This window comes from Cygnus olor, chromosome 10, assembly GCF_009769625.2.
Source record: "Cygnus olor isolate bCygOlo1 chromosome 10, bCygOlo1.pri.v2, whole genome shotgun sequence".
NCBI lineage: Eukaryota > Metazoa > Chordata > Aves > Anseriformes > Anatidae > Cygnus > Cygnus olor.
Genome location: NC_049178.1, coordinates 19,633,033 through 19,658,322, shown reverse-complemented (window position 1 = coordinate 19,658,322; position 25,290 = coordinate 19,633,033). Strand labels below are relative to the sequence as shown.

The 25,290-nt window shown below is 39.2% G+C and overlaps 1 protein-coding gene across 13 annotated transcripts in view; it reads right to left on the bottom strand.

The window, feature by feature from the left end:
• Positions 1 to 25,290, bottom strand: part of CNTN6 (contactin 6) — a 143,617-nt gene that overhangs the window by 37,940 nt on the left and 80,387 nt on the right. For 6 of the 13 annotated variants that reach the window (XM_040568941.1, XM_040568939.1, XM_040568937.1 and 3 more), the window contains 6 exons: positions 17,045 to 17,248; positions 15,519 to 15,621; positions 7,304 to 7,488; positions 4,705 to 4,841; positions 1,280 to 1,409; positions 167 to 317 (listed from right to left, as the gene is read on the bottom strand). In XM_040568941.1, coding sequence (XP_040424875.1) covers positions 167 to 317; positions 1,280 to 1,409; positions 4,705 to 4,841; positions 7,304 to 7,488; positions 15,519 to 15,621; positions 17,045 to 17,248 — 910 coding nt within the window. Of the gene's footprint in view, positions 1 to 166; positions 318 to 1,279; positions 1,410 to 4,704; positions 4,842 to 7,303; positions 7,489 to 7,644; positions 7,746 to 15,518; positions 15,670 to 17,044; positions 17,249 to 21,918; positions 22,061 to 25,290 lie in introns of those variants that run through there. The other 7 variants (XM_040568944.1, XM_040568943.1, XM_040568949.1 and 4 more) reach the window with 7 other exon arrangements.

The following is a 25,290-nucleotide window of genomic DNA, read 5'->3' as shown; positions in this document are numbered from 1 at the left end:
AGCTGCAGAACTGTATGGCCACTGCTAAAGAAGAGCAGGCCTCTGGCATCAAAGTTTTCTGTCGATGAGCTGTCAAAAGCAATACTAAGTCAGCTGTGTTTCAGTGATGTTTAAATGATATTAAAACAGAACACCCAACAATCCAGCAACTGGTTTATTACAGTACCTTTTGTTCTGCCGCAGCACCTCTGAGCCCTTTCTCCAGTTAATAACTGCTCTGGGAGAAGCACTTGGTTTACAACCAATTGTAACTTCACCTCCAACTTGAACAATGGAGATTTTTTTCACGGGATTTTTTGAAAAATCAGGGGCTGCAGCTAAAAATAAAGAGCAGAATGGTATGCAGTTGACAAGTTATTAAATGAACTAGCTAATTTCTGAGTAACGTAGTAGGTGAATCCAATAATTGTTTTGCTTTTAAGCTTTCTTCAAGAGTAGATGTATCAAATGTGAAAAATATATTTAAATATCAAAGCACAGAATTCATTGAGTCTCATTTATGCTGCTGTTCCTAAAGTCTCCAGTCACACAACCCTTCCTCAGGATTCTCTGCAGGCTGGGCAAAGGGGTCTATCTGCAGAGAAGGAGGTTCCTGAGCAAAGCTACAACAGCAGCATAAATACTTTTCCTGATCCTAGCCACAGGTATTCATCTGCAGAGTTTAAAGCGTGTATTTACAATTTATCAATAATTTTCTCTTCATCAACTGACTCAAAGTGTATGCACAGATGTGCAGTATTTTATGAGAAAATTCTCCTTAAGACCTACAACAGTTAGGTACTGCTTAAGTCACTGTTTTAGCACTTTCAGCAGTACTTGGCTGTAGAACAACCTTTATATTTGCATATCGATAGTGGAACACTTATATGAAAAATTTCTATTTTATGTGCTTCTCTGGTAATCGTTTAGATTATTTGTTGTATGTTATTTACTTTTATATACACATTTACCACATTCTTTAATGTTAGAACTATTTTTCCCACTTCCTGAAATGATTTTTAAAACTTCAAAATAGCTATTAATAACTCAAAATATTAAGTGAAAAATAGTATTCTTTAAACTTGAGTGCATGTAAAAAAAAGACTACAAATGGGATTAGGATTTTCCCCCCAAACCAGCCATGAAATCCAAAAACTTCCCACATGGCTCTTGAAGCACAAAGAAATAAGAACGTGCTTGAACTGCCAGGTGGAAATTAATCTAGTTATTTCTAATTTCAATTTTTTGAAAGCAGTGTCCTACTATAACTAGTATCTTCATTTTAATGACATTTACTCACCTATCACCCGCAACTCGGCATTAGCATAAATAGTATCATACTTGTTTTCTGCTACACATTGATACAGGCCTGAGTCTGACATATTCAGCATCGGTATGGTAAGAGTTCCATTGTCTATTTGGATTCTCTCCTGATAAAAGAAAAACAAGCAAAAAACATTGACAGAGCCAAAAAATGTACAACCCCAAAGATTTTTGGTATCATGCCGATAATTCAGAAGTGGAAATATATTTTTGGAAGTCAGTTAGACAAACGCATCAGAATTACAATGCATACATCAGTTATGATGGACATGTTTTCAGACCCTAACTCTTCAAAGCTTTTCAAGGCACATGAGGCTGAGTCATTGCCTTGGGCAGGCATGCTCAGATGTTCCAGCTGTGGCATGTGTTTGCCTGCTTTGCCGAGCTGTGAACCTGGGTGTGCTTCACCATGAAACAGACAGAAGCAGCTACCGGAGGGCAGGCACGGCTGCACCACGCTGGAAACCTGGAGCATCTTCCTAATGGCTCCCAAGAAGCAGCACCTGCAGCCCCCTCGAGGGGCACGATGAGGCACGGTTTACCCTCCTCTTCTATCAGACAAATCTAACAATAATAATTGAAGATAATCAGAAAAGCTCTGCAGGAGACAGAGGTGTTCAAATAACTAAAGTTTAAAATGTCATCACATCCACATGTCACAGAAGAATGATCCACTGAAAGTTCTGCTGAAGCCAACGCTTAAAATCCTATTGGAAACCCACAGGTAACTGTTCAAGTCAGAAAACCACGTTCTTCATGGCTTGAATTTGTATTCACCATATATGGCTTTGGTGTAATTCTGCTGAAATAGAGGAAACTGCACAGTATGTAAATTTGGACCAAAGCTTTTTTTTGTGTGTGTGTATTAAAAGGAGTTTTGTCTGCTTTATCTTAAGAAATAAAGAATGTTTCATGTTGCAAACATAACTTTAATCCAAATATTTTGCAAATTAACCATTATTAGCTTCTGGAGACAATCATAGCTCCATAGCAAAGCATAACACTGAGAAATAGGAGAGAATATGTTCTCCAAAACAGACTGGCATGGAAGAAAACCACAACAGGGAATTCCATCACCAAGTGCACGTCTGAAAAAGGATATTACTATTATTATTAAGCTACTTCTTTAGTCTGACTCTACTGCCTCTGAAACAGTAAGAGGAACATATGTTGTTACAGTAAATAGTACAGTCCTTTGCAGAACACCTGTAAGCACCTAAAACATTTGTAATCTGCTGAATGCGTACAGCCCAACTTGCTAAGCTGCCACAGGTAAGCCCTTTGCATCCCTGTCAGGGAATTTCTCTTGCTGTACTGAAGGGGAGAGAGTCGCCTACTGAGCCAAGGAACTGTTTTTCAGTACTCTGGCTTTTCCTTGGAGGTCTCCCAACCAAAAACTGACCCAGTCCAACCCTGTTTAGCTTGGAAATTTGATGAGCATAGCCTCTGGTTATATGGCTGGTGCATTGCAAACTAATTAACAACATTACATTACTTATCTACTGTTAATTTTTTGAGGCTCTTGCTACAAATATATTCCACATACTTAGTTTTACCTTCAGGTTGTTTACTATCCTCTTGGTGCATTCTATATATATATATTTTTTTTTTTTTTTTTTTTTTTTTTTACAAACTTCCTTTGTATACAAAACCCCATTCTGAAGCAATGCTCACACTTCATACACATGCCAAATTCTGCACGATTCTCAGCTGGCTCTTTTGAGCTACATAGACAAAGAGAAGAATAAAGCACACCATGTACACAGGCAGGAATAATGCAGAGATGACCAACTAGGTGGCCAGGGAGAAAAGGTTTGACAGAGAGCAGACAATATCCTCAGAATAAGTCCCAAGGTGGAAAGAGTCTGGGAGGTATTCTTCCCATGATATTTCCAACAAGCAAGGTGCTGTGACAGACTTAATATTTTATTATACCTTCCTTGTAGTTTCACCTCCAAAATATCCATTTCGTCCACTGAGCAATAACATTCTGCATTTTGTTGCCTGAAGTATTCCATTTACAATACACTGTAAGTACTGTGAAAGTGTTGGTTGAAAATGTTTCTGTAGAGTGTTTTATCCTTTTTTTATTGAAACGATGCAATTGAAGAGCAACAGACTCTAAATATCACTGTCTTCAAAAAGAGAAACCAGATAATCTTGCTTAGGGACAGGTGACAATATGAGTAAAACTCTTGGGTTTTGAAAAATTGCAATCGAAGTAAATTCTAGCTAGCCTTCTCAGATGCTAGTTGAGCTCTGTTTAGGACTAATCCAGAAGAAAATCATAAGGAAGACTGGACCCTTCTCCCATTGTTTCAAATACACACTAGTGAATCAAACAAGTGCTGGCTTTGCAACCCAGCAGGTGTTAATTTATCCCATATGTTTTGGAAGTGCTTCTGTATAATGTTGTTGCTAGATGGAAATTAATCACAGTATTATTGTTTTCATACCAAGTAAAAATGCATTACAGATAAGCCATGCCATTTTACACCCAATAGATGCTGCATAGATGCTTAATTAAAAGGGAAACTTGGCCTCAGCAGTACATAAACATTGAATCTTGCCACAGAAGACTGGAAGACAAACGTGCCAAAGCTTGGCCACCACAAAAGAATAATTACACTGCCCTGAAAGAGCCAAAGCAAAGTTCTCAAAGACCTAATGGCATAAGTAGCTGATCTGATTTCTTAAGTGTCTGAACTCCATTTGACCTCCCCTCTTGTACCCCACTCCTACCACTCCATTACTTCTCTCCACTGTGGTGGTCCTTTGTCCTTTAAGTGAGATTTTTCACTTGTTCTCCATTTCCTTATAACTTTATATAGTTTCCTTTGGTCTATTATTCCTCTACATAGTGCCAGATTAATATTAAACTCAATATTAACTGATTTTCAGATCTAACTCAGTTAAAGGATTAACATAGCATAAAAATGGTCATACTGCATCAGACCAAAGGTCCATTCAGGCTACAGGTTAAAAGCAGAAACCACAGAAAAGTGTAGGTTAACAGGCTGACCAGATTGCTCTGAAATACTCTTCCTCAGTCAATTGGCATCCTACTGACTTCCCAAACCACAGACTGTCTACAGACGTGTTCTCTATCTCGGGACAGACTCTTCTTTTACTAACTGTAATAGCTATTTTTAAACCCATCCATATTATTGTCATGTCTTGCAGCACTCAGATGCTCTGTAAGAAATCATAACTGACAATACATTTCCAACGTATATGAATTCAAAGTACTGAGGCTTTGTGTTGCAAAGAGTTTGTGCTATTTATTTTCATATGTTAAGCATAATAAATTTATGAACAAGGTAGTACTGTAAAGTGAACACTGCGACTAAACCTTGTAAAAAACCAAGATGAACAAGAAAGCTAACAAGACAGGAACCTTACCTCTGATGTGAGAGGCTGGCCATTTTTTAACCAGCTGTAGGAAGGGCTTGGTTTTCCTTTTGCCTTACATTCCCAAAACAAACTGTCATAGAGAGACAGAAAGGCATTTTGGATTTTTTTATCCCATTCAGGGAGTGCTGAAAAGAATATGCAAGCCATTTTAAGCCGGAGAAATGATTTTGCTGGAGTTATACTACTATTAATTAATGAACTGACGAAAGCTAATTAGTATTTGACCAACACATTCATAATATATTGCAAGTGAATTCCACATAACAAATCTTTTAGCACTGAACTTCAAGACTAACTTGGGAAGCGGTCAGGAAATTCAGTTTAGATATTATTCAGTTTTATGGCCAAGATTTGCAGCAGCAGTTATTTTAGATGCCTGAATTTCTGGGCATGCTTTCTGAAAGCAATGAGACCCCTACTTTCTGAAAGCCAGTCATCTTCTTCAGGTTCTTTGATCTGTGTACCAAAAGGAGAAATATTCAAATTATTAGTCAGTAGTTAATCAAAATCACAGATACCAAGTGCTACCCCTCTGTTTCACTCACACACCTGAGACCAGCGTTTCCAAGCATATGTTGAAAGCAAGATGTAACTTACAACAAGTACTACACAAAGGAATTTGTGTTATTCAGAACAGCTTCTGAACATTTGTGGCACATTAACAAATTCATTGCTGCATAAAAGCAAAATTTGCAAAAAATCACACAAGTTCTGTAAACACACAGCTAAACGCTGAAGGATGGAGCTGAGCAGGAGCTAGGATGAAGTAGACCAACATTTTAAATAGTTGTCAATATATAGGTGAATGAGACCTAGGCAGAATGACTAACAACCTCTTGGCTTTGGGATACACCAAAGCCACTTGAAAGCAAGGTACTAGCTTTCGTCTCTGTGTCTAGGATATGTGGTTGGTGTCTGAGAATCCTGTGAAAGATTTTTTGCTGGGTTATTAAGTCAACTCTGCAGACCCCATGTGTGTGAGTGTGTATAAACACACTGTTCTTATAGACAATAATTTCATTTTAGGAAGAGAATTGTTACCCTTTGAGACAGCCGAACAAGGTACTAAAAAACCTCCCTCCACAGCATGACCCTAGGGGATAGCTCATGACTGTGCCAAAACAAAGCACCCTGTGGTGGTTCAACATTAAATTACTACAATGCCAACAACCTGTTTCAAAGAACAGGAAAGTATATGGGATAAATCCCCCATGCTTAAGTGATTCCAATTATGTGTCATCTTCATTGCCCTCTGAGCCAAAGACATGGATCTAGATACCACACAAAGCAGCAGCCAGTGCCCAAGAAACTAATTCCTAGAGACGAGCTGCCTACACAGCGAGCAAAACCACAGCAGCACAGAAATGAAGAGGAAGTAAATTAAGTAGGTAATATGCTAACCCATTCCTAATATGATAAAACCTTGTGCAAACGCTTCACAAGTGCTGTTTTATATATTTCACTACGAACTATTAATTAATTTACAAAGCACAATAAACAAGGACATTGTTTCAAATTACATTAACTGATCATAATTTTGTAATTGCCTATGCTGTTATCAATCATGCACAGGTAATCTACTGAATTAATTTTAATGGAACTGCTTGATTGACATTCTGTGAAAATTAGTGGGCAACAAAAACAAGAATAACCCCCATAAAAGCAAAGAAATAAACATTCAAAGCAACAGCAGACTGCTTTATTCCTGACATAGATCTTGATCTTAACCAGGGCTGCAGGAGACTGGTAGTTTAGCAAAGCCTGTATTATTTCGCAAGAAGAGATTTCCTTAAAAACAAAAACTTGCCAAGGTCTGAACAGATATTAATTATAGGCTTATAGTCTAGCTCTCTGTACTTGTCGTCTTACTGCTATATTTTATTTTCCCTTATTTTGAAAGACTTATAAGGCAGCAAAAAGATCTCCAGATCTCTTATGTCCAATACATTACTTTCTGTGGGTATTAAGAATGGGACTAAACAGCACATAATTCACCTTGGCTATAATGGAGCACCATGTGTGACATGGATCATAGGAAATTAATGTGTAGGAAGGGAAGAGAAATGAGAGAACAGTTTCACAGGCGTATTATTCCCCATTTTGGGAGAGGAGGAAAGAATGAGAGGCAGGAAGATGAGTTTCCCCAGTTTTGCCCTCATTTGTTTATGGAGCAACAAGGTTCAGCTAGAATAGAAGGTGAAAATCTTTTACACACATGAACCAAAATCTCAAGAATCCTTCCCTAATCTGCATCTGGGCCAGCACAGCTTTATGCTGCTGTGAGCTGTTGAGAGTAAATTGCTGCCTGCCATTAATGTTTCATGTAAATGTACCAGGGATTTTTCTGCCTTTACAACTTCATCACGGCACAGCCCACATTTTCAATCTGAGTTTTAATGCAAAATATCTTTATTTGCTGAGGATGTAATTCAGTGAAGGTCACTGCAGACCTCCAATCATTTTTTAATCAGCTTAACCTGAACTACATTTCATATTTCCAGTAAGGGGCTAATAGACTTGATATACAAAATATATCTGAACACTATCAAGCTCTGAAAAAAATAAATGAAGAAATTAATCTGCTTACCATAGACAAATAATTGACCTCTTGCAATGTTTCTTCCTCGAATGTTTCCTGCAACGCATTCATAAAAACCTTCATCTTCTTGCTGAACATCCGGGATTTCAAGAACTCCTTCAGTTTGGTCATGTTTGATTTTCTTTGTCAGTGACCTTCCATCAGACCTCTTCCAGCTAATACTAGGGACTGGACTAAATAATTACATTTTATTAGAGAAAAAGAGAGCAATTGTTATAGCAGAAAAGATGACGTGAAATCCTTTTATACAGAATATTTTAAAAAAGAAATCATTTCAGTTTCTAGGAGTGACATACAGAGGTTCATAAGACTGAGGTTTTATAACTCACCTAACTTATTTAGGGGCACAAGTCCAACTGTGGGGTGAAGTCCTCAATCAACTTTGATTGCTCGTAAAGCCAATTTGGATTTTGCCCACAGTAACTCTGAGGGTCCAATCCTGCCTTTTAACACTTACAGTGAAGGGACAACTCTGGAAGTCCAAATAAACACCACAGAAGCACTGAATTATTGACGGGTTTTCAGAGCAAACAAGTTCCCTCTGGCAATAAAGGTATTTTCACACCTCAAAATAGGAAACATTGGACAAGAATTCAAAGGAGCTAAAAAGAACAATAAATCTACATATAAAAAATGGGATCCAAGGTAGAGGAGGGCAGGAAGACAGCTGAGCAAGGAAATGGAAAGTATGAGATGCTGAGGCTGAAAGGAGATAGAGACAAAAGAATATTTCTTATTTCATGTTTTCGTAGCTTTCTATCATTTTCATTTATATTTGGATCAATGTATTCTATATGATAAAAAATAGTCAAGTGTGAAGAAGGCTATAAATACTTCTTGGATTTCTGGTAATATCGCAAACCATACAAGCCTCGCTTTCATGATCTATTATGTCACCAGAATGCTTTGAAATATTAATAGTCTTGGATTTCACAGTTGCTTTCTGTTACTGAAAACTACAGTAAGCTCCTTTTTCTAAGCAGGCGAGCAGTTACACTTCGAACAGCTTCTTACACAGGCTTTGACTAAACGCTGCCCACTTTCCCATTGGAAGTAACATCAATAGCAAACATTTGGTACTAAACTTCAAAGATAACTTTCATGGAAAGCAGAAGCGTGTATTGCCCTTGCCTGCCGGTCCCTAAGGTCTCCAGCCTGCAGCGCTGATGTACAAAGCATTTACTCCTTTTTAGCAGAGACAATAACAGCTGTCAGTTCAGCTGTAGCTCCCACATTTTGAGGCTGTGTGCCCATGATGATTATGAGACCAACCGAAATCAGAAGGGCACAGACCAGAAGTGCAGGCACTTGGCAAATTACGTGGATTGAGCAACTGGCCAGATGTTAACCAGCTGCAAATACACAGCCACCAGAAAGAGACTATGTGCAGGGCAATTCACAGCTGGACCACTCTGATGTGCACGGAATAGCAATGCCATAAAGCGTGCCTTGTCGTGCATTTAAGCTCATAGACAGAACGGGTGCACGTGGGAGACTCTTTGCCACAGAAGCTCAGCTGGGCAAGGGAGCCCCCAGCAGTCCTTCCTCTGCTCCTTAAAATGGAAAAAAAATCAGTCCTGAGGCCACAGATTTAACCAAGGGATCTCTAACAGCTATTTACATAGCATAATAATTTCTCTAGCTACCTCATTTTCCATCATAACTGAACTGCCTGTGAAAGTGGTTTGTAACTATCTGCAATACGTTTCAGACTCTGGAGTTAGCTCTGCACTGATGTGTGTGTGTATATTCATATACACACAAATTCTGACTCTCATATGACCCCTCCAACACAGCTGAACAATTTACACACCTGAGAGACTGGGATGTGTCAGACAGCATTAGCCAGCAGAGGAGCTGGAAAGAACAGATTTTATTCTTCTGTTTCCCATTTTGATTCAAGACCTATATATGGTGGTTTAAATCCTCAATCTTTTTGGTCAACAGTAGTTGCCATCACCATCGCTATTTGTCCTTCACTATGAGACTAGAACCTATATGAGATGCAAACTTGTTTAATATTATATCTTGCTAGGAACTTTAGGGGGACTAAACTTTGTCATATACACTGATCCACCCACTAATAGGCACTGCCTTCCCACCAAACCTTACGTGACATTACTCATGCAAAATTTCTCCAAACCAAGTTACTTTATAGTCATTTAAAAGAAACATAGCTCTTGTGCAGAACAGGTCTGTCCCACTGCTGCTGTGATCACGTCAGGAAAACAGCCAGAAGTATTCTGCAGTCTTGCAATAGGTTGACACAGACCGTTGATGACATGCAGGAAGAGCGTGGCTGGTTTAAAATGCTATAGCATATTAAATAATTGGTGTATAGTTACTGTATAATGGAATCCTGCAGCACCCAGAATGCCAGAAGCATTTGAGTGCTTACTTTAAAGGCACCTCTTTTTTTTTTTTTAAATAAGAAACAGATTAAAGGAAGCTAACAGTCACGTGGGAGAAGACAGACAATTAGATGCATTCACTTATGCCCTGCTACCTGAAAATGTTTCATCTAAATATTCCGTATTCTATTAGGTTTATTTCTTAGTACTGACTCTGCATGCAGGAAGCCTGACTGACACCAAGGCCAGAGGCAGGGCTCTATGGAAAAAGGCCCCTTCTGTCAACTTGTCAAGTTTACCAAGGTTGGCATTGAAACCGCTGTCCTGTTTTCCTTCTCCTCACCAGATACTTATAATGATATCCTTGGGGATGTTTCAAGGCAAACTCTCCTCCTTGTCTGCCCCATCCTAACTAACAGGAGCGAAGGAAACACACTGCCTCTGACACTAACTGCAGCAAGATGACAAAACGGAGTCTGGGTTATCGGCTTTACTGTATTTAAATGCATACTTGCAATAAATACTTAACAGCACTTTGCTCTTCTGGGGATGCTTGCACCAAGTGGCTTCGTTTTATCAAAAGAGGGAATTCATTTGTCAAGAGAGCAGCTCCTCACCAGCCCGAGGTATGGGTTCAACGAGCAGGCTGCAGGAGGAGCCAGAGCTCAGCCCCATGCCACCACCCACAGCAGGGCCTCTGATATCATGGGGGCGTTTAAAAGGTCTGCACTTCTTCATTGCCTTTGCTGATACCTCCTCACCTTGGGCTTTCCAGCATCTTTAATCATCATTTTGCAGAAGGCAGTTTGTTGGCAGAAACTAACATTCCAATGTTAGTTTACATTTTTATAACAAAATCTCTTAACACAACTATCACCGCAGGCCATACAAAACCTTTCACGGTAAAAGAAAATGAATGGCTTTAAAAAGACTGAACATAGAATTTACTTTAATGATTTTTTTTTTTTAATGAACAAATTGATGCTTTAGGTATTTGTAATCTTGTAGGTAAATGTATGCAAAGTTTAGTTTAATAAACACAGCCTTGTGAACTTCTGCAGAGTTATGTTGCATAATCATCCTACTGAAGGCCAGCACCTGACATTCCTACACAGACTAATATCTTCCCATACAGATTTGGGGCACTCCTGAAACTTGTGGGTCTTTCTTTCTAGTTACTAAAATAACCAGATTAGAATAGGTAATTGCTTGGGGCTAAGAAGTTTTTGAATATCTAAACAATGAGAATACTTTTCAAATTTATTACACTTCACAGACAAGTCTTGCTCTCACCTGAGTAAATAAAACAGTGCATAAATATGAGTGTCTTTGTACATAAATCTGTAGTTTATTTGAAACCTTCAGAGCACCTAGAAGTACTGAGCTCAGCTACTAATTTAATTTATACTCTACCATACAGACAGCAGAATCACAAAACCATAAGTTACTAACTTGGAAAGAAAAGGAGATAGAAAATATTTTTTGGTTGGTGACAAGTCTTGTCACACTGAACATCAAATTAATTCATCTGCAGGACTACACCCCACACAGAGATGAAGGTCTCAACCTTTTGCAACAAACGCTCAGCTGATGCATTGCACTTGGGCCACCTCTTCGCTTTGTGCATCTGAGGACACCTCACAATAAAATTAAATCCCAGCTTCAATAACGAAGTCTATGCCTAGTTAAACAAGTGTCACAGAGCTGAGGTATGAAAACTGCTATCGTGTCGGCATCAACTACGGACACAAGGAAGAATTAGGAACCAAGGGGCCTAATAATTAAAGTACTCAGACTCCTAATCATCCTGATATATTACTTGGGAAACACCAGAGGTAAAATTCTCTGAAACCTGATATTGCCTTTCATTCTCCTCTGGTCACAAGCCATTCACATTCATGTAAGAGAATCTTGCAGAGCTGCTTGCTCATCCCTTAAGGTACAAATACTAAGATACTTGTTCTATCAGAAATGTGGGCTGAAAGTAGCAAACCACTTAAGGCAGAAAAACTGATTCATACATATCATTTGGAATTCTGTAATTGATACTTCTACAGCCTCCTGCATAAAATCTTGAAGAATATACTAGAGTAACCATCTAATGAAGAAGTGAAGCCTGGTGCTTTTACGTAACTTCAGTAAAGGTGGTTATTTGGAACCCTCTCGTGGCTGCGTAATTACCTACTTTCACTAACTCTAGAAAAACTTCTCTGAATACATTTAGAGAAGGAAGCATTAACATCATCCCCTGGAAAAAAAAATATTCTGGGTTAAAAGAAATCCTGGTTTATACTATTTATATGCGCCCTTTACAGCCTCAGTTGGCAATATCACATCTCCAGGGATTCTGAGAATCTTAGAAATAAAACACAAGCACAGCTTAATAAATATGTGCATCAGATACAGAAACTGCTTCGCTTATTTTCACTTCAGAAACTATTCCTATTTGCACAACAGAAAGGTTATTTTGGAAGAAATCGATAGAAAGTACAGTAACTCAACTGAACACATCTGTAAGCAACTCTTTCCATCATACTCAGTCCCTAAGACACAGCAAACAATAATTTAGATATATTGCATGATTAATATAGCTTGATCCAAAACATGACTTAATACTAGCATAGTATTAAACACTGCCAACATAATGAATATTAGTGCAGAACACAGTCTCATCTCTTCTATTAAATTGCCACAGTCTGCTGTATTTGAAATAGTCACATTAGTATTTCATTTTTCAGTTTTCCCTTTTCAAAGAATTAAATTGTATATTTTTGGTCTAAATTCATAGAACGGTTTGGATTGGAAGGGATCTTCAAGATCATCCAGTTCCAACCCCTGCCATGGGCAGGACACCTCCCACCAAACCAGGTGGCTCAGAGCCCCATCCAGCCTGGCCTTGGGCACTTCCCAATGACTGGAAGAAACTTCCAGGGATTCTCCATGCTGATCACCATACAGATGCATGCTACTTACACTCCTTTTTGCCCAGTCATATTTCCATCACAGTGAGGACTAACTTGCTTTTCAAAAGCTTCTCCATTATTTGGGGTCTGTTTTGCAGGATTTGGTGGAGAGCTGGCCCAAGCACTGTGGGATCCATGCCTTCAAACCCTCTTCCCAGGGATAAACACTGACTCTTTGCCCTGTCATGTCATTTCCCCCCTCATTTATTTTCAAAAAAAAAAAAAGCAAGGGTTTATAACTACACTAGAAGACAATTTGGATGAATCAGTTATGACATTTTCATGTAAAATGCATGAAGAGAGCTTTGCAACAGATTGAAATGGGAGGGACCATAAATGCTTCTTGATAGCAAGAGTCCAGTAAACCTCGAGCTCTCAAAAAGCTTCCACAGGAGGTACATGGAACGTACCTACCTCTGTGTGTTCTGTAGTCTGGCTGGAAGGTACTTCTCAGTTAAGTGGCTTTGAGTTCCCCCAGGTAAAAAGGTCTTAAAACTCAGCCCTTAAGTCTGGCCTCTTGTACATGTGTTTAAATGTGGAAGTGATTTTTTGAGCAACGTCCAAGAGGCATGATTTGCTGTTCCATATAGAAGAGATGCTATTTCTCTAAATACCATGAAAGTACTTTCATTTAAGACTTCTGGAGACCAAAACCACAGCAGGTTGCCTATAATCTGCCTCAGATGTGAAAGATTTCTGTTATTCATGGTGCAGAAGCAGTAGCAGCTGAAAGCATTGTCTGAACCAGTGGACTAACAGTATGAATATAGAAAATTATGGATAATGGGAAAGCAGTTCTGAAATCCAAGAGAGATAATAACCGTTAGTGCTTGTGGCAGATCAGAGGTATAGCTCAACAAATGTTGAGCTGAATTGATTTTGACATAAACAGACAATAGTAGAGGCTAGAGTTTTAGTGGAATTTAGGCATCTAAAGGTGCAGATGGCCACACTGCTGCACTTATATGTGCCTAACTACAGTTGTAAACAGCTGGAGGTAGGAAACAGATTTAACAATACCACTAATCACCTAAATACCTTTAAAAAGCCGGCCTTATCTAATAAGTGAAGACTATTTCACCTGTAATCTGTTTCTCTTGGTTTATTCACATACAAATGTCAGTTCTAAAATACTTGCTCACTGATTTAAAATGTGGTTCAAGGCTCTGTTCAGAGACAAAAGACTGGAAACAGTCCTGTACAGTAGGAGACATCTAACCTATCCAAAGAATCTGTAGAGGAGAAATTTAACCGCTTCTCTCAAGAGCCTTTACTTACACACAGCACCCCTCCAGAATGTATACATTAGACTATGTACACAGGAACAGAATGATATCGAAAAAATGTGAAAAAGATTTCTGCACTTGGATCACTAGTATTTACTTAGTAAAACTCCAGGGAAGTATACCAGCACTTGTTTCAGCTGCCATCCTACACATGGAGAAATGTATATTAAAGCTGCGTTAACCCTCTCAGCCCTTCCATTTTCTAGGCACAGCATTAGTAGGTGCTGTGTACCTACACATATAGTAATGAAATATCTCAGCAAGCACAGTACATTACCTACATGTCCTTTCAGACCACCTTCCTCCTTCCCCCCAAAGGTTCTTAAAACATTAATGTCACGCAAGCTTTGACATGACCTGTCTTTACCCCTTCATTAAGAAGGCAGTGTTTTGTACATATTTACTGGTTTTGAAATGCTTTTATGTAGTCAATATAGCACTGTTAAAAGCTTTCCATGCAACAGATGGAAATATGAAATGACAACTTGAGATGTAAAGCCTGCACTGACTCACACACAATTAAAGAGGTATTTAAAGAGAAGTAGCTTGACAGTATTTGGAAAGGAAAATCAGCTTTAGCAGGACTGTTCCAGTCTGGTACTTGTTTGGGGCCAAAAAATATCATATTCCTTTGAATATGACTGTAGAAATATTCTCCCTCCTAAAATAAAAATTAGCCCTGAGATTAATTTATATACAAATCTCATCTGTACGGAAAGGCCATTTCCCATCTTTTTAACTTTATTTACTTTTTTTTTTTTTTTTTTTTTACTTCTCAGCATAGGTTCCAGAGGAACATTTGATTAATTTGTGCTGTCTACAAGTCAGGCTTTTAACCTCTGGGAAAGCTCTAAACACTTTAAAAGCTTACAGCCTTAAAAAGGACTGTCAAAGTGAACTTAAACTAAATAGAGGTCAACAACCAAAGGTTATTTTAGATTTTCGATGGAAAAGACACTTACTGGAAAAACTAGTTTTCATAGGCTAGTTACACTTACTCAGTTAGCCACTTGCTCTTTGAATAGAGCATCCCTTTTTTGTTTGAGCACCCTACTGCTTCTGTAGATGAGTACACCAGTGTAAGCAGCCCAGGCACAATGTACACCAGGTTTTAGTCAGAAGGACTACTGTTAGGGCTTCCCAAGGCCCCTCAGCATCTCTTTGGAGAAAAGGGTGCTGAGAGTCACGCTGGACCCATTCCAGACATTTTCCAGACCCATTCCAGCCCATTTCCTGAAATTCCATTCTTTAAGGTACCACACAAAAACATACTCATGTTGTGATGCAGACCTGATGTACACATGCAGCTAGGTCAATGAATGCTGTGAACTGCAGTCTTTGTCTCATCCCAGAGAAAACTCAGGGGATTTAGCCTTTGTTCTCCTCACCCCTACTCCATCTACAACCAAGTGAGCTTCAGTTCTGCTATTGCCTTCTCATTTCCTTGGGAACACATCGCAGAGAAACAAACCAAAATAAGTTTAAAAACATTTCACTTTCATATTCTGACCAAAAAAATTCTACCTGCCAGTTAGAAGAGATGTTATTTCTCACTGTACAACAGTGTTAGAACCCACATTTTAATAAAAACCAAGAATCTTACTTTCCAAGGGCAAAGCATTCCAGTTTAACAGATGAACCCTTCGCTGCATATGTTGTTTCTGGAAAACGTACTTCAATCTTTGGTTCATACTCCCCCATCACACCTGTTGAACATCAAAACAGCTAGCACTCCAGTTGAGCCTCAGACCTGTCTAGTACAACAGAATTTCAGTGTAAAAGAAAGGATGTGATTAATACTGTTAGAGCCTTATGTTCCACCCATGGAAATCAACATGATGTCTATGGAGTAGCCTTAGGGTTTCTGGGTGGTATCCAACCTTATGCTGAAAGCTTACGTGAAATGTGTAAGCTCTTTGCATTTGAGAGTTGAAGCACATAACTTTATACAAGTTCTGAATGTGCAAATTTGGTATTTGTGCATTAACATTTCAGTGAGGATTTAGGGTTCAGACCTCGTTAGCTGTTAATAACCAGTGCCTATGACATTGGTCACTAAGTGGTCAGTTGTCAGGACACAAGGTAGTTCTGAGTGCAAGAGAAAAGTCTGGGTTCTCTGTGTCCAAAATAATTACAGAACACAAAGCTCCTTAACACAGCCAAGTGGAAACTCCAGGCTTGAGTAAAGCTGATGTAATTGGATGTAATGATCACATTCAAAAATCTCAAACATCTGATACACCACTAATTATCCAGTATCAGCTTAGGACATTTGATCTTGCAACAGGTATGGGATTGCTTTAAAAATATATATTTTTTTAGCCGAAATTCTTAAGTGTACATGAATCTCTTAGTACAACTCACTGAAACAAGAATGACAAATACAAAACAGATTTTCCCTCTGTGTCCTAGCCTAGATCCCACACAGAAAATGAATGATTCCTGTTTTACATTAATAGGGACCCAGCTAACATTCCATGTGCTATTTTCCAGTTCCCCGGAGACTGCATGTTTAGTACCCAATCCAGAGGCTACCAGAGTGAACAGGAGAAGATTAAGACTAACAAGTGAGAAAAAGAATAAGGAAGTATGATAAGGAAGAAAACATGCAGAAGAGATCTGAAGCATTTATGATCTGTTTGTACAAAATAATTAACTTTTGAGCTTTGGAAATTATACAATCTTGCAGGTGACCTGACAGAATAAAACAGCAGTCTCTTGGCAAAAGTTTTGTTTATAAAACTACTGTGCATTATTATTACAAACATAATGCTGAACAGACTTTTCTTACTATTTGTCACCGATGCTTTGCAAACAGTGCAAGTATATTGAAATTGAGGTGACCAAACTTATAAAACCAACTTTGTGTAATGCTTTCCCAGGTAGAAGTACATGCTTCTCAATGTGAGCGTTTAATTCGAAGCATTGCTAAAGGTATTTGTGTATGTGCAGGTGAGTTTCTCACCTTAACAACTCACTTTCAACAGCTTTCTAGATTTGATATTTGAGCTAAACCTACATTATAAATTCAGAAAGGTTTACCATATTTAAACCTCAATACGGGCGGCAATTACAGCTAACCGGAGCTGGACGAGTTATAGCCGTGTGCTGCATGCCAGGATAGCTTACCATCGCTGCGGAGAATGAGGGGAGTGGGTGGCCCCTGCACACTTTGCTCTGCATCGGAGTTGGTCACAACGCAGGTGTAATTGCCCACGTCCCAGGGCTCTACTTTAGCGATGTACAGATTTCCTGTTTTTTGTGAAACAAAGCGCCGACTATCCTCCCGAACATACAAGGGATTATTGTTGAAGATCCACGCATAGGACAAGTCTGGAAAACACCAGATACACATCATGTATCCTTTCCAGCACTGCTTGCTTCCTTTTAGCATTTAAGTGCAATATCGCCAGCTGAAAGAGCGAGTCAGTTACAGCACAGACCACAGGGGATGCACAAATTAGCACAGGCAAGATAAGCATTGCTTCAGCTTTAAACTCATTTCAAGCCACTTCAGAAGGTCAAAGAAGTTTTTGTCCCCTGCTACTTTCCATTTTCCTGCTTCAGCCTATTTTTAAGTAGGAATGGCAGTGCTGCAATGCCATGAGAAGGCTGGTTTAGTAAATAATTTCTATTTATAGCACTTTCCCTCTGAACATCAGGAGCCAACTGCTGATCACACAGTGTTACGGCTCCTTTCTCCACTCTGCATATGGAAAAAAAGAAACAGGTAACAGAGCTTTATCATCAGATTCTTAGGGAGGGGAAGAACTCAGCTGCAGACAAATGTTTTGGAGATTAATATCTGCTCCCATTGCACATTTGTTCCCTTCTTCTCCAGCTTTCTCATTTTCCACACTTGCATCTGCTCTGCGCTTCTTAACTAGCCCTTTTATGCCACCTTTTTCCATAGTGTCTCACACTGCATACCTTGATAAGTACCTCTATAATCTCGCCAGCTTATTTTACTTGACTAACCCACCCTGACAGGGCAGAACTCTGAGTTTACCATCCAAGTACACTGCTTCTCAGAAGGGCCAAGCCCCTCTATGCTGCCAGGGGTACCCCAGGCTTCCTGCATACCCCACTCCCCAGCCGCTCTGCGTGGCTGCCAGCACCCGGTGTGGCATTCAGCAGTCTGCACGACTGAAATACTGTCTTAACAAGGCACAGTAAATCAGAATTTTCAAAATCTACCAGTTTAGCTCCCCTTAATTAAATGTATAATTCATAAGCTAACAGCACTCCGCCAACAGCTTCATTTTTACACATTTCCCCCATCAACAATACCATTTGAAAAAGATTATTTACATTTCTTTCCCCTCCCTCAGTTGCAACATGGGTACAGTATGGTAATAAGTCTGCAAACTCCGGTAGTTTTGTGGAGTTTTATGTTATCTTCTAACATTTTAGGTCTCATTAGAAATGAGATGTCTCCAGGGAGCAATCAATGACACTCTATGTACTTGGCTAAATCCTGTAATAGGCTCTGATTTACTACAGCCTAATGCAAAGCTTTTTTGGTGTACTGTAAACCCAGAAGATGCAACTGTTCCTAAAGTAGTGTAATACAATACACGTGTGTACATGTGTTTAAGCACAGAAAAGAAAAGCACCATATTTTTGCATTCACATGCCCAAGGTACCTGGATAAAGCATCTATTCTTTATAGATACCATGTTCTGGAGACCAGGGGGGCTTGCCATAGGGTGAATCAGCCTGTAGAGACAAGTGATGTAGCTATATCCTGACAGGTCTTCCAGACGCATATTGCATTATATACTGGAAACTCTTCCATGCAACAAAACCGCTCTGAGTGATTGAACCACTGATAGCTGGACACCCATCGGACTTTCACGACAGGGTAGCCCAAGTAATTCAAAATTGAAGGTAACTAACAAGTGGGGGAAAATAGGAAAAATGAATTTGACAGTTCCCTTCCCAAAGTCCTGTTCTGGTGCCGGCACTTAGAGGGCTAAGGAAAGCACTGACCCACTGCAACAGGGCACCATTAAAGACTTCTAAATCAACCTATGCTATGCAATCCAAATCTAGATTCCTGCCTTAGGACCTGGTGGTACAGCTAAATTTTCCATGTAGGATAAGGTATATGAACCCTAATAAAATCCACTGAAACCAGCTTTACGCTAGATAGAGCTTCTTCATGAGGTTGGTCTATGAATTAATGGGTGAAAGAGAGCCAGCCAGTCCTTGTCTCATGATTCCAGCTCAGTTTGAAGTCGAATAAATCAGGTTTGTAGCAGACCTACTAAATGAGCAAAAAAAGGAGTACAAGGCCCATGCCATCACTTGGGGGGTCACATTCATTTGCATAAGTAAATCAGCAGCTGGGAAGAGTCTGGTGAAGGTAACACTGGACAGAAGGTAGCAGAGGCATAGAAGAGAAATTTTTAAAAGGAGACAGTTGCCTGCTAATGAAGTCTAGCTAAAATGAACTTGAAAATTACTGCCACCAGCTATTTCAGTGAAGAACAAAATGTTACCTTTTTTAAGCTTATTTTGCTTTCCATTTAGCCACAGGATTTTTGAAAAACAGTACTGTTGAGTTCACACTCCAATGTCCTCATCAGTCCCAGAACTGTTGAATTTTAGAGGCCACTATGAAAAGGCCTCAGCAAAAGTCTTGCAAAAATCTTAGCCATTATCAGCACCAATGATTTGTTTTTCTTTTTCCATTTCGTTTTTTCTTTGTGCTGTATGTGCCCTGTATGTCTGCAACTTTTCCTCTGGGGTAACTGCTTATATGATGTTGAAATGAATCAACACGCCTGTAGTAAGGGAATAGAGGTTTTTCTATAAGAGACCAATTAGTCCAATTGTTCTTTTCACTATAGTTAACCTGTGAAGGTAGACTATGTAGATATGTAGAAGGGAAAAAATAGGTTGGGGAAGGAAGGCCTTCTAGAGACTCTTGCTTAAGATTAGTTTCTTCTGCAATATGTGAGGTTTATTTTTTCCACCTTCACAAATGAAGCAGAAAATATTTCACTGGACCATACAATTAGCCAGTCCTTTCCTCATGTGCTAAAACCATGTAAGTATATTTACCTATACCCCACTGTGCTTGAAAGGAATGAAAATGAGCTCTTAGGGCATCATTCATCCTTGATACAAGTGTCTTAGAAAATGGCTTTTGCTACCCCGAAACGAATACACTTACTCCAAAGCTTAGGTTAGATTATGCAAAAGACACTTGGCAAACATTGTTACTCCTTGTTATGCCTCATCTAGGACTTATTTGTGCCAAAATTAGTGTAAAGGTTCCCTGATCACAGGTGCCGCTGTGTGCAATGACGGACATGTTGGAGCAATTTAAGGTCAGTCCCTGCGCAGTAGTACTTTAAATAAGGGCCAGATAAGTAGAATTCTCCCTCTCCCCCTTTCTTTAACTTGTTCCAAAGGCAGAAAGAGAACAGAGTATGACACCCTTAGGTTACAAAAAATTCTGCTAATCTTATGACAGCATTATACCCAAAGAACCCCCATTTCCTGGGCCTACAGATAATGACAGAATATAATGTTCATAGCACTATAAAATTTCAGGATTTTTGTTCATAAAACTGTAATGAAGGATATTTAAGTATTATTGTTATAGTTTCTACCTTCAATTTTTTAATTTAACACCTATGTTAGCCTCAGAGATGAGCTTAGAAAACATTAATCACCTTCAGGTAATTATTTTTTTTAATTCTGTCTAGCTACTGCCTAATAAATATCATGCTGTAGCTCCTTTTCACATGTATAGCTGATTGGTCTCAGCCCAAATTAACATATTTAAGCTCTGAACACCAGAAAATGTTTACTCTCTCTAGACAGTGATCCCAGTGCTATTATTGACTCTGTGGAAGAAGACGCCTTACAGTGCACAGCACTGCCTTTACTTCAAAGGGCCTACATGTCAGTGAAAGGATAATTACAGCAACATAGACTTCATTATGCATATGACAGAGCATAGGTTTGTGGTGTTTTGCCCTTTTTTTTTTTTTTATTAGTGCTGTTATCCTAGTTTTATTATTATTATTATTTTTTTTTTTTTCAGTGCAAGACAAGTGACTGTGTGGCATCCATCTCCCTCCACATCTCAGGGGGCCTAAGCTGTTAACCCCACCTCAGCTTCCAGTCAAGCACTGGGCAAGTCCTGGGCTCCAACAGGCAGAACAAGAGCATTGCCCACACCTGGCAGCTGTGAGCCCTTTCTCAGAGCACAGCTGGGAAGGAACAGCAGCTGATAATCACAGCTTACATACTAGGCTAGGGAATACAACATTTCAGTGCTTTTCTCAGTCCAAGCAAATTCAAATCAATATTGCTGGTTCTGCAGGAGAAGAGCTCATTCAGACTGGTCTCAAGGAGGAGACACTCCCCCTCCTGCATGATCTGGCAGGGAAGGATTAGAGATTCATAGGAGCATGGAGAAAGAGGAACAGAAAAGGACTCTAAACTAATGACCAAGGCACTCAGTTTCGTGAAGGGAAATATGCTTCAAACTACTGCTTTCAAATTATGCGCATTATCAGATGACTGTTTAATATAAAATGCAGAAGCATTCAAGGAGTCAAAGACCCTTTCACATCACATAGCCCTGCTTGCCTCCTCCTATCCTCTCCCCGTACCAGTTTCCTATGCCCTTCTGCTGGCTGAGGACTTGGTGTATTCCCCCACTGAGCATAGCTATAGAGTTTTGACTTCCTTCAGAGCTGATTTGTTTCTTTTTATTTCAGCCCCACTGTAGTAGCAGCAATACAAAAAAGCCTACAGAGTCATCATCCCCGCTTCAAGTCCTGGCAGCTCTTATGCACAAGTAAATGCAAATACATGAGTGATCCTGCTGCTCCTAACAAGATTAGCAACTTTCTTAGAGCTCTGCAGGGAGCCAGCTTGAAGGAAACAGGCATTATATCAGACTTCGCTTCTAACAAAATAAATGAATAACAGCCTACCCCACAGTCCTGTGTCAAGCATTACTATTTAGGTACCAGTACCTTAATCACAGTCAGGTCAAGCTCATGCACAGCTACAGCAATGAGATCTTCTCCAGACTTCTTTCCTCCTCCTAGATGCTGTTCTCTACTTCCTAACTCTATACAAAACACCTTTTTCTTTTAAGTAATAAAGCAATTGTATATACTGATTATACAGCATATATATATATTAAAAAAAAAAAAATGACCTAAGGAACCTCAGCTAGAGAAGAGACATTTCCTAGAGAGAGAAATACAGCTTATCTCCCCACCCTTACACTCCAGAGCCTCACTAACAAGCAGAGGAAATTCAGATGCTGAACTTTATAAGGTGTGTTAATGAGCCTCATAAATAACAACAGCGGAGGCTGAGGAGCAGCTGGTGCATAAATAGGCAAGGAGGGGCTGAGGGAGAAAATAGAGGGGCTGCACTGGGCTGGGTCAGGTAGTGGGAGGGAGCTTTGTGAGTGCTTTCAGCTAGCTAATTGCAGGGTTTTTTAATACAGTAATTGTATTTTGATATGCAAAAGATATTACGTAAACTTTTATGAGGTGAAATTTTTCTTTGCAGAAAGTATTTTTCTCAATATCAACATGAAATAGACTTTCTTGTGGAGCTAGAAGCCTTAACAATTAAGGCCTAAGATTTTAGAGTAACCTTTCTAATCTTTTCTTACTTCTATCACTTAAGTTTTAAATGGCTTCTTCACAATCAGGATATTTAAGTATTAGCAATGTAATACAAAAAGCTGACTAGTCTAATGATATCTGTGAAGCCTGCAGGAAGCTTTACTTCTGTCTGTGGGAAATGGCTGGAGAGCTTGGGCTGTGTTGCTCTCTGCAGTGAGAGCTGGGCTGCCTCTCTGTGGCTACCACAGGTGGTAGAAATACTTCTTGAGCTCTCATTCCATTTACCTATTCCAAATTGGGGATGTCGTATGGGAAAAGACTTAAGATAAAAACTTTTGGCTTCCTTAGGCCCTTGTCTTTCTGTCTCTCTTCCTGTTTCTAGAAGAAACAGCTACCCAACTTCCTAGGTTAGGAGGAAGGGGAGAGGCTTCAGCTATTGCTTTGTGTTCCAGCAGCACTATAGTAATAATAACTGCACTAAACTACTGCCCCAAAGAGTTTTTCTTTTTCTTTTTTCTCTTTTGTTTGAAAGAGTGAAAAAAGCCTCTTAGACCCAAATATTAAAGACACATTCCTGTATCCTGGATGGAGTACATGGTTAGGGCTGGGCCTGTCAACCTGGGGAGATAAGCAGCTGGTGTCAGGGCCTGTAGTCATCTGCCATGGCCCTTTGGGTGTTTTTCTGCCCAGTCAGTTAACCTCAGTTTCCACATAAATGTTGATACTAGTGAAAAGTCTGCACTGGTTATAGACTGCATCTCTTAGGCTGAGTGGGAAACTCTTAAGGGTACTTTTTTCCTCCTTGATAGAATAGTATACAGTTTGTATTTTACTAATGTTAGTATTACAGGAAAGGCAACTCTTTTCTTGTTGGTACAGTACATATTTCAAAATTTTAATAACTAATTCTTGCATTTGAAATGCTTTACAGAACTCCTCCGATGAACTCAGTAGAAGCTGTAGCTACTGTTAATAGTCCTTTTCCTGTAGAGATTAAGTCAGAGGCAAGGGTTTCAATAAAAAAAAAAAAAAAAGAAATAATATACAATACTTTATACAATTCTATAGAAATTTCCTAAGCATTCTGGGATAGTATACAACTTATCATAGTTCATACTATGTACTTCATCCCCATGGCATATAATTTTGGATCACAAACACGGTGTTTGTAGATGACAAAAGAGCTCAGTTTCTGCTCTTTAGAGACTTATTTCAGATAATGTATTTTTCATGCCTATTGGTCAACAGCTCACATCTACAGCTTAAACATGGTGTCAGAGGATTTGTTTATAGATATAATTTTGTCAGTTCAATTAATCTGGAGTGAGCTTACTTGTTAACTATTTATTTGTTCTGAATGTTTTCTTCTCATTCCTGTTTGTCAAATCATAATTTTACCTGTCAGCAAGAGGAAGACACATAGCTTACTGACTCAAGGATGGATGTATTGTCTTTGTCCCATTGATACATTTCAGGAACTCTTTCAAGCTCTTTCTGCCCTTAAGGACCAGATTTCACTTTATCTCCTTGATTATATACCCCTTTCATACAGCTGTAAACAGTAAGTGAACTGACATTTCCTCTCTCTTCAAGGCCTGGGGGCTTTAAATTGATTGATGGGTTTCTCTACCTCTTTGATATACTGCATCTTCTTTATAGATCACAATTTACCTTCTTCTCATGGGAATTTGTCTTATAACTGTTTCTTTAAGGAACTGAGGAAACACTCTGTGCTAGCACAGAGAATACTGCAGCTGTTGTGGATGTGTAGTCACTCCTGCTGAAAACAGGACATTCTTCATCTCAGAACTGCTGATTCTTTCAGTCTAGAGTAAGACAATTTGGTAACAATGCTGTTGATGTTTTCCCCTTTAATGTACGTTTGCTTTTCCAGTGTGAAATTCCCAATCATCTTTAGTTAGTTATTAGGAAACCATAGTTCTTGCTCCCAACTCAAAGGATAAGGAACAGTTTGAATCTGGGTCCCAACACTCACAAAAGATATTTTTGAATGCATTGAACTTGCAAGGGTTAGTGGTGGTGGTGGGAAATCTCAAAAGATTATTCTCAAGAGCTTCTTGCTTACAGGAGGTGGAAAAAATGTTTAAAAATGACAATGTTCCAACATAGTATACATGTGTTGCTCCAAAAAAAAATGATATTGGAGGTGCTAATACAGCTGTATAGGAGGGGTGATAACTACAGTGCCCCATGCTTAGGGATGTCTTACATGGAAAAAGTCTGAAACATGTAGGATGTTACATATAGGCCTCAAACAGCCTTACAGTTGAGCAGCAGTAGTAATGGTAACAGAAGCAAGACATACCCAAATCAATTCTCCAGAAAACCCCTTTTCCTTCTTTATCTGAAACTTTGACTGGGACCTGAAGGCTCTCAGGCACCTTAACCAATTAGACCTCCTTTGTTCAAGAAGCTTACCTCTCCAGAAGTCCCTTTCAAACTAAATTTTTCTATGACATTAAGATATCAGGAAGCAGAGGATCAATATTTAAGAACAATACCAAATTTCATGTCAATCTAATGCCACTCATGACAGACCTTTCTTTTCTCTGGTACTTTCTTTGCTTGTCACACACAAAGCAATGGCACGTTCTAGTACATCAAGTAACTGTAGAATAAAAAAAGGCCCTTTAAGAAGTTCAAACCCAAATGTTCCCTTAAAAAAAATGAAATCTAAATTTGTTATAAACCTGTACACTTCATTCACAAATAAATTCTAGTGCTAATCAGGTGGGGAAGAGC